This window comes from Pelecanus crispus, chromosome 4 (genome assembly GCF_030463565.1).
Source record: "Pelecanus crispus isolate bPelCri1 chromosome 4, bPelCri1.pri, whole genome shotgun sequence".
Classification (NCBI taxonomy): Eukaryota; Metazoa; Chordata; class Aves; order Pelecaniformes; family Pelecanidae; genus Pelecanus; species Pelecanus crispus.
The window spans coordinates 59,807,510-59,823,439 of NC_134646.1; the positions used below are offsets into that span (position 1 = coordinate 59,807,510).

The following is a 15,930-nucleotide window of genomic DNA, read 5'->3' on the forward strand; positions in this document are numbered from 1 at the left end:
GCTTTATAAATGCTAACAGTTTTGTGTGATTAAATTTCAAGATACCATTTCTGGAACTAGAGCAGATGCAGTGTATTTAAAATGTTTTATTTAAAATCTGTTTCAAAGTAGGAGTAATGTTATGTACATATGCATAAAACTATATAAATAGGTTTTAAGTAAACTGAAACACAATGGAGAAAAAGAGACCTGCTATTTAATTATGCTGTTTTTTCATATAATACTCCACCATGGTAAATACCTAGAAGATCCTAAATCACTACTGTCTTTGTCTCTTATTTTGTAAGCTTTTATGGCTGATGTGTATACCTTCTTTCCTGTTACTTCAGGAGCATACTAACCCATTAGTTTACATCTATATGAGTAGGCTTGTGACAGAGGAACCTGGCACATCTTGGACAGCTCAGTCCTGTCATTCTTCTAGTTCAGCTGTTGTATATGCACCTGAGTTGCAGAAAGAAACAGGACAGTTGGGAGGAAAGCTGTATTAATTAGGGGATTAAATTAACTTTAAAGCATTGCTTCCAGTTTGTGGGAATGTGTGTGTGTATGGGAGCTCTCATAGGGGTGGGGGTTTGTTTTGCTTCCACTTTGTGGGGAGAAAAAAGTGTGTACCCTGCAGCTTTGCTGTAAAATTAGCAGTCTGCTCCATTTCCCCAATGTAGCCGAGCAGTCTGCCCTGAGATAGGGAACAAAAATAATCTCATGGACATTTTGGAACTGTTGAGGCTAGACAGTGAGACGGTCACAGCTGCTTGTGCCCAAAAAGGTTAAGGGGAAGACTTCTTGCAGAGTATTTTATACTCAGTGATTTCTGAGGGGTAAAAGGAAGTAGGTAGCAGCCTGTTTTCTCTGAAAGGCTGCTGGGTGTGCATTCAGTGGCAGCGGTTTGCATTGGAGAGGTTTAGACAGCCCAGGAGGAAAGAGGTCCCAAAATGTCAATGCATACTCTAAAACCACAACCTGAAATCCAAACCAAAATCCCCATTCAAAGCTGTAGCCAGTCCATGTGGGAGATTTATGCATTACATGATGGAGAAATGTTTAATGAGTTTATGTGGTGAAGCAGAATAGAGTTCATGTGTGAATGGCAAAGCTGAGATACTTGCACAAGCTCTTGTGAGAGCACTGTAGTGCAGGCCTCTTCAGCTCACAGCTCCTGGGCTAGAACTGACCTGCTGGCAAGTTGCCTCTACAAGTCTGAACAAATTGCCTTTTGTCTTCCTCTTTCATTCCTAGAGAAAGGCCAGATGAGTAAGGGGAGCAGAATTGGGACCTGGGGATTGTGTACGTGGTGGGTGGTATGACCAGTACCTACCGTGGGTTCGGCTGGTGCGCAGAGTTCTGCATGAAGGGGAAATGAACACAGAATGGGAGCTGCTGTTAATTAAATCTCTGATGGCTGTGTGTGTAAAGAGGAAAGGGAAATAATGCTATTAGTTTTCTAGGGAGGAGCTGATGAGTGCCAGAGAGATCCACCAGAGAAAGGAACTTCTGTGAACAGGTCTCAGCCTCCAACTTCTCTTAGCAAAGAAGAGGTGCAGGAGGATCCCGAGACATGAAAGGAAGCTTAGTGCCTAAGAGTCCTGAGTCCCAGCATTCTGACTGATTGGAACAGACTTAGCTGCTTGTCTGTTCCTCTGTTTTATCCACATTATGCTCTTTACTGCTAGGTATATATTGTAAAGCAGCAGAGTGCATGTTTGAGCAGGTATTTATTAGAACGTTGAAAATCAAATCCTGAAGATCAGTAAAATCTCTCAGAGCTTACAGTCTATCCTTTGAGCATTTTCTCCTGTTTACTCTTGTCTCACTTGTCCACCTCTTTCTTGTCTGTAAGTGGAGAATTTCAAACTGCATGCATTGTAGTAGAGTCTACCAAGAAGTATGCAATGAGAGAATAGGTATGGATTTGTAAGAATTGTTTGTCAGAATTTGCTCCGTGGGATCTAATCATTGTCCAGTACACGAAACTAGAGTCTTTGCATTCCATGTACTGTCATGTGGATATGAAAAGTGACAAGGACATAAATCTTCCCAGAAGTTTTTTCTGATGCAGCTTTGTCAACGTAACCGTAAATGACAGAAGCCAAACTTGTATCTACAAGTAAATCCACCAACTGCTCCCTCTTTTGTATAACCTTTGAAATAAGCCATGGTCTCAGCTTTGTTTTCAGGCTTCCAGAGCTCTTGTAGTCCTTTGTGGTGTGCTAGTCTGTCTAGGGAGAAAGTTACGTCAGGAAAGTGCCAGGAGTGCAACCAGTATCACTAGAGCTAAGGAGGCAGCCATTGTGAGCTCCTCATCTTGGAATGGGAGAGGGCTAGGTTAAGGAGGACTGTTTGCAAGCATTTTTATTGTAATTTTTTGTGTGAACTTTCACCTGCTGTCTCTTCCAGAATATCAATCAATAGGACTTTTTTTTCTGTGATAAACTGGCCTCACAGTCCTGAAAAGCTTTTAGAAAGGAGCACTCTTCATCCACAACTAAAATGAATTTCATTTCAAGCAGGTGTAAAGGTGATACGAAGGCTGGAAAAACACTCAACACAAATATGAAAACATACTTAATTAGCAGAATTTAATACACCATATGCTAGCTGGGGATGGTGGAAAAATAAGTGTTTTCAGCTACAGATCATTTTTATCAGTTTGTCACCTTCCTCTGGCCAGCCCAATCAGAGGAGTTTTAAACCTCCCTTGAACCGCACACCCCCCCCCCCCCCCAACACCTTTATTCTTCTCCTTCCCCAAACAGCTTTTTAAAAACATCCTTCCTTATGCTCTCTCAGCATTAGGGGTTTTTATTTTTCCTTTTTTTTTTTTTTTTGTCTTGTACTTTCATCCTTCCTTACTACATGCACAGTATTTTGATAACTCTTTATATGATGGCAGTTAAAAGCAATATCCCAGTGATTAGAACCTCTACAGCAGAGTAAGTGTTCTGGTTTAGTTGCAGTATATGAGCAACTATCTCAAGTGCTAAAAGTATTTCTGAACTGAACACGTAAAAAATTAGCAAGCTCAGTACTTCTCACTGAGAATGAGGAATTCACTCCAGATAGTTCAGTAGTGTGTTGTCCCACGTCTGCCAAGAACTTTCACAGAACTGGGATCAGAAAAGCCTGTGCTGTAGCAATAGTTGTAAAATGAGTTCTGTTAAATAAGCATAAATGCACTGCTTCGGAATTCTGAGCTTAAGAACCACAGTAGATGTGATTTTTATGCAAACGCATCTCTTCAGGGAACTGATTCTTTGCATAAATGCTCTGTGTGTATCTATGTGTGCAAAATGGATCTACAGATTGGAGTTGGGTAAATTTTGAAAATATTATGAATAACAAGCATCTCAAGAATTAAAATTTAATATATGTTGTAATTTTACTTAAACTGAATTTCAGAAATATGGATAAGAGCAAAGATAAGTTACTATACCAAAAATATCCAGAATCAGTGAAAATCTGACTCTCTAAGCTTTCTGTTGACTTATATGTTACAATCAACGTACACCATAGTAACGATATTTCATATTTTTCTGAAGGTAAGATACTGTATCTCTCATCTGAAAAGTCACTCTAATTGAATTATTACTGGATACATTATTACTCATATTGGTATATGATGTTACAAAAAGCTTCTGTTTCTAGCATAATCCCTGAAGTCACTGAAAGTTTTAAAGGACTGAAAACTGTAAAAGTCATAGATCTCTACTGTTCAATACAGTTCAAGGTGAAATCTGCTGTTAGTACCCTGTAGGAAGTGCTACCATCTCTTTTGTACCAAAAATAAGATTTTAGATATATATATAGTGCTATTGTGGATAGTTAAATGTTTACATATTTTTATCACTGTTTCCTTCTCCAGGTACCGTATTCAGCAATGGTAAAACTTCAGATTACCTGCTCCTGGGGAACACTGTATACACTGTAAGTCTTCTTACAGCTATCTGGTGCTCTATCAGCTGACTATCTATCTTGGCTCTATCTTTAACTCTTAAGTAGATGTGGTTTTATTATTATTTATAATTCTCTACATAGAAGACTTGATTCATTGTAGTGCCTTAAGAATAAGAAATGGCACTTGAATGACTCTTTGAGAAGCTTTGAAGTGTGTTTTGCATTCTAATTCCAGTTTTTAAAACAAAGCAGTTTATTAAAGATGCAGAAGATAATCTGTCCTTTACTGGAAACTGTCTATATTTTAAATAATGGGAATTGTAATTCCCTAACTAGCACGCTCATAATTTAACGTAAGTTTCTGCATTGGAGAAGTCCCAGATTATTGGATATGGAACTGGTTTGTGGTTTGTGGACTTGTGAAGATACAATCCTGTTCTACCTCTCTTAATTTATCATGGGGCCTTGAGAGCCACACAGAACCAAGATTTGTGGGATGCCTCTTTGGGGACAGCCGAACTGCCAGAATTACACCTGACCCGCACCTAACAGTAATCTTCTGTTACTCTCGTAGATATTAGTCATTACTGGGTTTTTTTTCTTTTAATCTTTTATCTCCTGGAATAAATCAGTGAAGCTAAATGCCTGTTTTTCACTTGCTGGGTGTCAGTGTTGCCCAATAGATGAGGGTTTTCCAAGATCTCTCTTAGAAGCAAAATTAGACTTGTGCTTACTCTCCTGTGTTCTTCAACGTTAAGAGTTTAATTAATTTTTCAACTTCCTGTTGTTGGCAGATACAAATAAGAACTTAATTCTTCCATCAAGATAAGGGGGCTGTAATGCAAATACAAATTTCACATCAAAATTTATTTCCTTGGGGAATAGGGAAACATTGTAGCTGAAATAAAAGGAAAGTATTCTAGAATACATTGTAGTCCTTTGAGAATGTAGCTACTGTCAACATCTTCTATGTATGAGAGAACATTTTGAATAGCGTTTTCTGGTCAGCTAACCAGAAAGGTTAAAGAGCATAAAGGGCTGAGTAACCACAGCCCATTCTGTGTATCTCCTACTGCTGTGGCAGTTAAAATGTTTCTTCTGCCAGTCCGTACATGGACTTTAAACTGGTTCTTTCAGGCACATTGAAAAACTGTTTGTTCATACATTCTCTTAAAAGTTTATTTGCTCTACACTTCCCTTTCCCTGTTCCAAAAGCCAAGCACAGCATGTTTTGTCAGCACTAGTTGCGTATGATCATGCAATCTTATCATATGATGAACTGATCTCCACTAGGGATGGATGGAATATCCTGGGTAAGTGTTTTCTGTGCAAGTTTTAATAAACTTAAGATGTAAGGTCACAGTCATTGTCATAGCTCTATGCTGACAGAAGTAGTTCGACTGACAGGTGTGTCTGTACTACAACCTCATAGCACTGAGCAGTGTTTAGAAGTCAGTCATTTATCTGAATGTCACTGCTTTCTCCAATATTGATAAATACTTCATAAGAGTATCTCCCAGAACCATCTGTTGTTCTAAGTGAAACAGGTTCTTCTTGGAGAGAGGTTCTCTGCACCAGGTTTTCATCCTATCTACAAATGTTTCACTGTTTACTGTACTTAGAAGTCACAACCTTGCTTGGTTCAGCTGAAGTTTATTTTATGAATTGTATGTACATGAGTTGCATGACTTCACCTATCCTAGCACCTAAGCCAAGTTTTCTGATAGCATCGCCTTTTGTTTGATTGCTCTAAAAGTATCCTTGTATTGTCCATCATTTTGTAGAGTGAGTTAGCACCATGTACTTGTTAAACCCAATTATTCAACATACTGCTGCAGTCACAGCTGAAGTTCTTTCCTGAAGTGATCTCAGAACTTCATCCTATCCAGTCGTTCTGGTCTGTGCTTCCTTCCAAAAGCCAAGTTTGACACCAGGAGAAAACAAGTTACATATGCTGTACTAAGAGTTTACTGGATTACAGTAGGTCCTGTAGAACTGAGTGTTCAAAAAGAGCTGTGGTTTAGATTGTCACCCATCAGTTGATGGATAAGTCTTGAAATCTTACAGTACTGCAGAACATCTGGGTATCATCTGTGACATCAGCTGACTCACAAACATCAAAGACTGCATTTTCAGATTTGCAGCAAAATTTTCCACCACCTTCAGATATTACTTTATTTCTGACACTTTCAATATAGTAACCTGGAGCTACTCATTACTGTTTGTCAAGCTGTATCCATAAATGATAAAACAGAGGTCATAGTGCAATTGTTCTGTCACCTTCTGCAACTGGTTTTCAACTAGGAGAGCTGAAACTTCACCATCTTGAGAGGCTAATTGCTTGCTACTAACCTGCTGAATGGCCAAGAATTTCCTGAGAAAACATTATTTCATCATTGTAATTCCAGACAACCTGCTTTTTCATTTGTCTTCCAGATTCTCCACTGTCCTTCACTTCTGACTGAAAATCTGGGGAGGGTTGGGGGTCGCAATTGATGTATTCCTGCTCTTGCACAGGAATTCAAGGAGGTCTGGAGCACACATGAAGATTTGAGAGGCTTTCAAAATTGGGCGGGGGAGGGATTTGAAAATTTTTTTAAGAAATCTGTGCATGTGAAGTGATGTGCACTGATAGTTTTCACTCATTGTCTTCAGATATCAAAATCATAAAGCTGAGGTACTTTGCATTCTTCCCACTGTTCTGATCTGGTTTTAGGAAGTCTGCATTCAGCACTTGTGCAAAAACAGTAGCAAAAGGATTCAGAAATCAATATAGTTTCTTTGGATCCCCAAAGAAAGTCAGGAATGTGCACTGATTCATATCATGTCCTGGAATTATTTCTTCAAACTAAATTTCAAATAACAGTAGAGTGCCATGAAAATATTTGTATGACCATTCTTGAGAGGTCTTTTTAAAAAAAGCTCAGTGCTTTATACAGAATACCAGCTTGATTTCTTGTTTCCTGGGTAGGATTCAATGAGCTATTATTAGTTTGGATCAAGGGGAGGAGTGAGCAATAAAACCCAAATTCTTCGGTAAGCCGCTGTGTGTAGTTGGTAACTTTGTTAGGGGAAGCAGTTAAGATGCAAGGAGGGTATTTATTCACATAGTTTATGTCTCCCTTTATAGAGACCTGCAGTGTTTGTGCTGTGTATTCATTTTGTCCATGCAATGAGAATTTTTGATCTGATCCTGAAGAAGAATGTTTTCTTTTCTTACGACTGTCTCAAAAGTAGCAAGCAAGTGTACCAGATGAGAAGTATTTTTTGCCATAATTAGTTCTTTTCACTCATCCAAATATAACACCAGAACTGGATAGGCTAAGCAAATTATATCACTCATCAAGGTCCTTAATTTTCTTCTAATTAGATTTCACACATGGTTTTGATAATGGAATTGTGGCACTGTGATTTTTTTTGTCCTTAACAATGAAGCAGTAGTTGAAATAGGAGATTCCAGAATTAAAAGCATAAACTTATAGCTAGGGTGAAAGCTTTCTGGCAGGATTTGTATCCTTCTGTGTACCAGACATAGTGAAAGACTTGTCAAATATATTTAACCAGTTATTTTCAGCTTCTGATTGAAGTAAATTTCTTCTGAGTTTCTGAGGCTCCTTGAAGTTCAACCACGAATTCACTCACGTCATTGCTGCCAACCTGGCCAACAGACTAGAGCTAAAACTATAGCTGTTACAGTTGGAGCTTGGTCTTTGACTCAGTTTTTCAGACTCATGTTCTTCAAATTGCATATAAAGCAAAGCTTCTGATACATGTTCACATGTGAGTTACAAAACATAGTAACTATTTCTTTGCTAAACAGAAAACCTGTTTGTGTGAATTTCAAAGGAAGGAGATAAACAATTTTCTTGAATCAGCTAGTACTTGCTGTGGGGTTATAAACTTTCTACTACTGCTCATCTCTAAACTAAAATGGAGTATGTCCTACAGGACAATAACATGACATTTTCAGAGACTGCTCCATAAAAAGAGTAAAGATAAGAAAAGAGTTAATATGAGAGAGAAGAAGAAAAATGACATAACAGACTCATTCAGTGTGTTATTTTGTATGTAGAACATACGTCTCAGGCTGCCAACATTTAACTCTTTGACTTTTCAGGGTTCGGCAAAGGTGATTCATTTACCAACAAAGTACTAATGAAGTAAAGAAAACTTTTTTTCGCCTTTTTTTTCACCTTTTTTTTTTGCCTTCTTTTTTTTTTTCGCCTTTTTTTTTCCTCCTTCTTTTTTTTTCTCCTTTTTTAATTTAGACTAGTGTAAGCTTGGTCAATTGCAAGTTTTCAACCCAGCATGTAGATCTTCTAAATCTGTCTTCATGTAGAAAGTAGTAGTCATCTTCTCCATAACTAAGGGGTCTGCCGTCTCTACTGAAGTGGACTACACTTTTCACAAACCTTTCTATGTAACCAAAATACCATTGATAAAGAAGCTAACGACTCAGTAAGAGCCAGACTTGCAGAGTTCTAGGAGGCGAGGGAAATGTTTAAGATTTCTAATACAAAAGAAGAGTTTTCCAAATCAAATGAGTGGAGATTATTAATAGAAGCTAATAATTCTTAGTGTTCTATTACTAGCTCATTACTGGAGTGTATCTTTAAATCTAGTAGCATTTTACTGTGGTCATTTCAAAGGGGCACTTAAACTTCAGATCTAAGCACACACACTTACAAAAAAAGAGGAAAAATACAGAGAGCTGTGGTCTAAAAGAATTTCACTTTGGGGCTGCTGAGAGTCCTACATTTTTTGGGGAGCAGATTCTGTTAAAGTGGAAGGGGTCTTCCATAGCTTCTGCAGGTCCGTAGAAATGATTGCCTTCTGCTTTATGAACTTTGGTTTGGATCCTATTACACAGCTAGGTGCATTGACACACACAGTACTTTGTTGAGTATTTTTAAGGAAATCACATGTAAATTGAAGAGATTGATTGTCCTTTCCCTTATTTCATTTGTGCAACTAAACATGAAATATGAAAATCATTAAACTTTTTCTTCTGTTCTCCTGAAAGTTTAACAAAACTAATCAATTCTGTATGTTAAGTAAGATTCCCATATTAAATAACAATCCCCCCCACCCCTCTCTCTCTCTCAAGTTTGTGGTTCTAACTGTGTGCTTGAAGGCTGGATTAGAGACCTCATATTGGACTTTGGTAAGCAAATGTCTTTACTATATTCTCAAATGTTCTATAAAATACGATGCATGAATAATTGTATTATTTTCTTCTTATTTATTATATTACGCCCTTACAGTTTGTCAGCCCTGCCCACAGTATCAAACTAAACTGTGGTTACTGTGTGGAAAGACAAAATGCCCACATACAAAATATAATGCTTATTATTGAAAAGGAGGACATTTGGGTAAGGCGTAAAGTCATCCTTAAACAAGAAAAATCAAATTACTCTGAACTCATTGTAATTGAACTTAAATTGGCTTAAAATGCAGTAATATTGCTGCTGAAAGTATCATCTTGCTTTAAGAAATAGTTAACTGAAGTAGCAGAGTTAAATTAATACAATGCACGGAAATTTCATCCAATATATCAGAACCACATTGTAAATACTAAGTAGCAAAGATCTTTTTTTATGCCATAATACATCTGTGATTATTGTTCTGTTTTCTTTTTTGTTTGTTTGTTTTAACAGTTCAGCCATATAGCTATCTGGGGCAGCATAGCACTTTGGGTAGTGTTTTTTGGAATCTACTCTTCTTTGTGGCCAGTCATTCCTATGGCACCTGATATGTCAGGAGAGGTAAAAGTACATTTTAACTGATATCCAAATGTGTGCAAAGAATATTGTTTCAGTCTTTAGTACAGACCTAATCTTTGCTGGATCCTTCTGCTAACTAGAGGTGCGTAAGAGGGCTGCTTCTCTTATACCTTCAATGTGATAGTCATGTTTATTTACAATAGCATTAATTTTCACTCTTGTGAAAATGGACCTCAACTAACAAGCTGTGATTATATGGCCTGGTGAGGAAGAATAGACAGGTAAGCTGCTTTGCAGTTCTTTAGTAAGTTTTAATTTTCTGAAGAGAAACCTTAGCCAAATTCAGAACTCAGAAGTACAGTGCTTATTTGGCTGGAGGGGTTTTTTTATGATGAGGTAGCACAAGTAGCGCATTGGTTAAGGCTGTTTTTTCATCTTCAGTTTTACAAATTTGCGAAGTATTTGAAACTGTAAAATGCCTCAAAATTTGAGGTGCCATAACATTGCATAAGCAGCTGCTTGTCATGCACATATTTCCTTTTCTATTTGTGCTGCTTGGAATGCATTATAGTACTGTATCTTTAACCTTTTGACAGTTATTACTGGTTTCTCTTTCATTTATTATTCCATTTGCGTAAACCTGCTCTGAATATTGCAAATAGGAGTGAATCCATAAAAGATGCTTAATTGCTGCCTGTGCTGATACAATTGGGACTTCAGTCCCAAATTTTCAAAACCATTCAGTTCAGAAACATCTGAAGTTTAGTATTAATTTCACAGACACTTAATGTCTGCTTCTGGGCATGGCCAGTACCTCCTGAGCTGAGAAGTTCAGTGTGTGTTCTCAGTCGGAATCAGAAACTGAGAATACCTGCTTGTTTCAGAAACATATTCATCTAATGGTTCCCAAAGCATATCAACTAAATTAAGCCTTACACTAGTAAAAGAGCAACTGCCTTTAACGCCACTTCTGTGATATAATTCAGCAATTTAAAAATTCATGCAGGATGTGGAAAACTGCATATCTCTCCCTCACTTGGAGGTAATTCAGACCCATAAACCTCATCTCCTACATAAGCAGTTAGGGAGAAAAAGTATATAGGCATTTATCTAACTACTACATTTTAATGGAAAGCACAAGGAATTCACTTAAGTACTTGGACACCTAAGAAAAAAATTGCACAATATGTAATTTGTATATGTAGATTTTGTACATTACCATGTTGCCTCTACTACTCAAAATTAATTATGTACATTATTCTAAGTTAAAGTAGAAGCTATCATACTTCAGCATTTTTCTTCATATGCACTGTATTCTATAGAAGAAATAGAATGGTTTTGGAATTTGTTGTTTTTAGAGATTTTGTAAAAACTTTATACATTATTCTTTGAGACAGAAGAACTTTCATAGCATTAAGCACAGTGGGAGCAGCAGGGTGTGTTATACTCAGTATGACATAAAGGTGGCTACTTCACTGTTGAAATAACTGAATATTTTACTTAGTACCTGTTCAGTCTCTGAAGTTATTGTGAGCAAAAGATGTTTTTGAAGGGAATGGAATTCCTACAAACTTGGAAAAACAGTTGTTTGTAAAGAGACATAACTGTCAACAAAAATAAATACTCTTGGGGTTTGAATTCAACATGACACCAAAGTAGTCTGACTTACGAACCCAAATTAATTTATTTGTTGCGATAAAACTGTATCTGTGCTTGAAATGGATAGTCTTATTTTGTTAGTGTGTTTGCTCATGCATGCATACACGTATATAATAGTTTTAGATGTGTGTATGTACATGCAGTTGTTTGGGGGAGTGTTGCTGGGTGAGGTTGGTTTTGGTTTTGTTCTAAGAATATAGTTAGAAGTCTGTATCATCAGAATAAAGTCTCCTAAACATCTCATAGACCATAAGAGCTTATTGTAAAAGCTCTGGTCTAGCTTTTTGAGCTGTACTCTGTGTGGCTAAAAGCCCTGTTGACAAATACTGTGGCTCACATTGGAAGCAGGTTTTTTGTATGCTCTCCCGGAAGCCCCCTCACTGACCAGGTGGTCTCTGGCAGGGCAGAATTCACTGGGTTTTTCTGAAGCAAGTCTAGGCCTTCCATAAGTATTCAAACTAAAAGATTCACAAATTTAACTGTGGAAAAGAGTGTGGTTTGATAGAAACAAACCCATATGGACATCTCTGCTTGCCTGTGCCAATACTGCTTGTCTAATTGCTTCAAATGTGCAAGGCAGACTTAAAGTCTTCATCCAAGTACATTTGGCAGAAATTAAATGAACAAGTCAAAAACTGACCTCTGCTTCTGTAGCTTTTTGACTGTTTGGCTTGGCCTGATCTGATAAATTATGCTGAAAGGGATTTTTCAGGGTTTTTTTTTCCGAAGGTGTTCATTAAAAATGCCCCTTTTTTAATAAACTGTAGATTTATAAGAAGATTTTACCAACTATAATCCTTATAAAGTTTAAATGTATTCTCTTTCAGCTCCTTAGAACTGGTAACAAAAGTTCTGCCTTAGTAGGTTTATAGTCTTATGAGTCAGTATTCTTGACACAATATTCATCCCACCATTCAGTCCCAACTAGATGATGGTATCTGTCTTCTACAAACATCTTTTTCATGGCTTCTTTTAGACAGAAAAGAACCTACTGAAACACTCTAATAAGGATTCAGTCTAACTTATTCATATTAATGTCATGAAAGTAATAAGATTCTTGCTGCTTATTGCTGGTTCTATTCCAAGAAAATAAAATACTAATGCTCTTGAAGGGGAGAGAAAAAGCATATGGAGCTGATGGAAAACTCATTCATTGGATGCTGGGGAAAGGTTTTGTCTAAATATTTTGAAACTTGGATTTTTCATCCATTCCTTTAAAATACCTGTACAGCTCTGACAAATGTGTTTAAACAGAAAGCACTACAAGATAATGCCTCAAGAAAAAAATAGAGTTATAATAGAAGAAAAGAGTCTGTTCATGTTGCAGAAACACTCATGTTGGAGCACTGAAGCTAGCAGCCCGAAGTTAAATCATAAGAATTGTTGGTTTGTGTTCATCTTTTAGTATCAAAGCATCACCCAATAACTCACTGAACAAAAAAACAAGTATGTCACATAGTTTTGCAAGTTTTCCCTACTTTTTACACTAATTTTGTTTCCATCATTTTGTGTATCGTTCCAGTTGTAGAGAAGATAAAGTTGGCTTTTACATATGTGTTGCTGTGTGTTAGTAATACAGAAAGAAAGACTGTAAAATGCTGTGCTCTAAAAGAAAATACAGTGAAATGAAAAATGATAACTTTCTGACAGAGTGCCAGCAGTTTTGTTCATTGTCTAGGCCACTACCCCTCCTTCTTTGACATGTTCCTAATACTGTAATCAAGTGTATTTTTGTTTCTCTCTCTTTTGCTCTGAGTTTTCCCAAAAAAGCCAAACAAGGACCCCTTTGATCCAAAATGCCCTGTTGATCTAGAATGCTGAGGCAGTTCTGGCATCAAGACCTTTGTTTTCTGGTCTTTCAGGATTGCTACTCCCACGCAGGACCAACTTATCCCAACTGTACAGTACTGTTCCTCACAGTGTGGGAACTAGGTGGCTCTCCATGTTACAGTACTCCTAAGTCCTATAAATAATGGTAACTAGGTTGCCAAATAGGTAGCGCACCAGAAGAGTTGAAAGGTGGCTTCTGGCTCACATAAGCAGAGGTGTCCTGGCACAAGTGTTCTCCTGATATGAGTGTAACTGATACATCATTTGTATAGCTGATACCTGTTAGAGACTGGTAACAGGCATCTGGGTGATAGTAGCTGAAACATATTTCTTTAGTAAAATTCTGACAAAACCTTAGAATCAACATTCAAACAAGAAACCAGTTATATTTTGTCAACCTTAAAACAGTTTCTATTCCAGTTTTTAAAAAAATGTCCCTAGTGAAGAAAACTTCATTCATTTTCCCTGATTGATGATGTTCAAATGAAAACTGTTAGTTCACCATTGTCTTTCTGCAGACACAGACTAGAAGAAAAAAATGCATGAAAAATGTGAGAACAGGATTTATGTAGCAGAAGAAAATGGAAAAATAGGCTGTAAAATTGAAGAAGGATATGTGATAAAAAAGGGGTGATAACCTAAGTAGTTAATTATATAGTATCCATGGCTAGTTCAGGTACTGTGGCAGATCAACTTTAAGTTACGAGTCTTTTAGTAGTCTGACAAGACTTAGGTATTTTATCATTAATTAAGCTGAAATTATTTACCTTCATATTATTTTTGTTTGTACTTTAGACTCATTCATTTTAAAATGTCTCTTCTTGAGTTTTTTCTAAGAATTAGGGACTATATTCTTCTAGTCTTAGACGCAGATCCTAAAATACTAGGAATTCAAGTTTTACCTGCTTATAGCAAAGTGTTAAAATACTTTTCTACCAGGAGGATTTTGGTAGTAGTAGCAAAACAGGATTTCTGTTGGAGGGAACTTGATGCACAGTATATGAGAGAGGAATATGGAAAACATTTCAAAAGTTTTCAGTGATTTTATAACAACTTTGCAGTTTCAATGTAGTCTTCATTACAGTACAATGTTTATCTGCAGTAATGTTTATTCACACATTTGTTGTCTGTCAGTACTGTCTAGTGTGGAAGCATCTGAACAACCAGCTTTACAGGTTATTTTCTTAATATTTTACCTGTAAATATTATGCTTTTAAGTATAGATACACAAGAAAGAAAAGAAAATACTTCTTCGTAGGCATTTTGTGGTTAAATTTAACACCATTACGGAGAGGTGGATCATAGCACAGGACAGCTGTTTTGACCCATTACCTGAAACAAGCTCCAGTTAATTTCAAAAAAGATGCCGCTACAGACTAGAAGAACGTTTTCATTGCAGACCTGAGTAAATTAACTGCATGGATCTCTTTCTCTACTACATTGATATAACTGAAGTTGATACTTTTCTTTTATGTGTATATTTCATACTAGTACAATTCCTCACTCTTTTGGGTTTGTTACTGTTGTGTGTTCTGAGTTGTTAGGCCTTTTTTTATACACCTACCTGATTAATAAGTTAGCTTAAAATTGTAACACTTACTGGAATAATAAGTATGACATTGAGATTAAAAGCAAAATTTCAGTATCTGCAGAACTTTTTAATTTATTGTGGTACTGTAGATAATGCACTGTAAAGTTCTCCAGAGCACCATCTGTTTCTACTCTGTCTGACCCAAGGGATCTATAAAACTGCTGATGGAAATCGAAGTTCAGGAACAAGCATGTATTTTACAGAATTTTAGATCATTTGATTGAGGTTTGCAAAATCTTTGTGAAAAACAATAATATGCCTTGTTAGATGATTTAGCTACACCATGTAGGAAAGATGTATTAGAATATACTATATTAACAGTATTAGTGTCTTAAATATTGCTTCCTTCTGTATTATTCCATGTAACCCGCTTATTTGGAATTGTGCTTGTTAAAATACTAGATACACATCCTTTAGTCGCCTTACTAATTTTTTTTTTTACACACACACACACACACCTCCCCCCCCCCCCCCCCCCCCCCCAAAAAAAAAAAAAACCCCAACTTTTTAAAAACGGAGCTGTCCAGATACTTCAATCTCTAATGAACAGGTCTGCTCTGGGGAGGTGTTTGTCTGAAGTGTGGTCTGAACAGGGGAATTTGTTTTAGTCTAATGGAGAGCAAAGCCAGTATTCAGACTGGTATACAATCATAGAATGGTTGAGGTTGGAAGGTCCTCTGGAGGTCATCTGGTCCAAACCCCCCAACACCTAGAGCAAGTTGCCCAGGACCATGTCCAGTTGGCTTTTGAGTATCGCCAGGGATGGAGACTCCACTACCACTCTGGACAACCTGTGTCAATGTTCAGTCACCCTCACAATAAGAAAGTATTTCCTGATGTTCAGATGGAACCTGCTGTGTTTCAGTTTCTCAGTTTGTGCTCTTTGCCTCTTGTCCTGTCACAGGGCACCCACTGGAAATAGCCTAGCTTTGTTGTCTTTACACCTTCCCTTCAGGAATCGGTCTCCATTGATAAGATCCCACCTGAGTCTTCTCTAGGCTAGATAGTCCCACCTCTCTCAGCCTTTCCTCTTGCATGAGAGATGCTCCAGGCCCTTCATCATCTTCATGGCCCTTCACAGGACTCTCTCCAGTATGCCCATGTCTCCTGTGCTAGGAAGCGCAGAACTGGACACTTCTCTAGGTGTGACCTCATCAGTGCCAAGTAGAGGGGACCTCCCTTGGTCTCTGCTGGCAATATTTTGTCTAATGAAGTCGAAGATACATTCACCTT

At 37.3% G+C, this 15,930-nt stretch overlaps 1 protein-coding gene across 1 annotated transcript in view; it reads left to right on the forward strand.

The window, feature by feature from the left end:
- The window catches only part of ATP8A1 (ATPase phospholipid transporting 8A1), a 99,738-nt gene that overhangs the window by 68,935 nt on the left and 14,873 nt on the right, over positions 1-15,930 (forward strand). Inside the window, exons 24-26 of the mRNA XM_075708716.1 lie at positions 3,863-3,924; positions 9,002-9,058; positions 9,552-9,659. Of these exons, the coding sequence (XP_075564831.1) occupies positions 3,863-3,924; positions 9,002-9,058; positions 9,552-9,659 (227 nt within the window). The remainder of the gene's footprint in view (positions 1-3,862; positions 3,925-9,001; positions 9,059-9,551; positions 9,660-15,930) is intronic.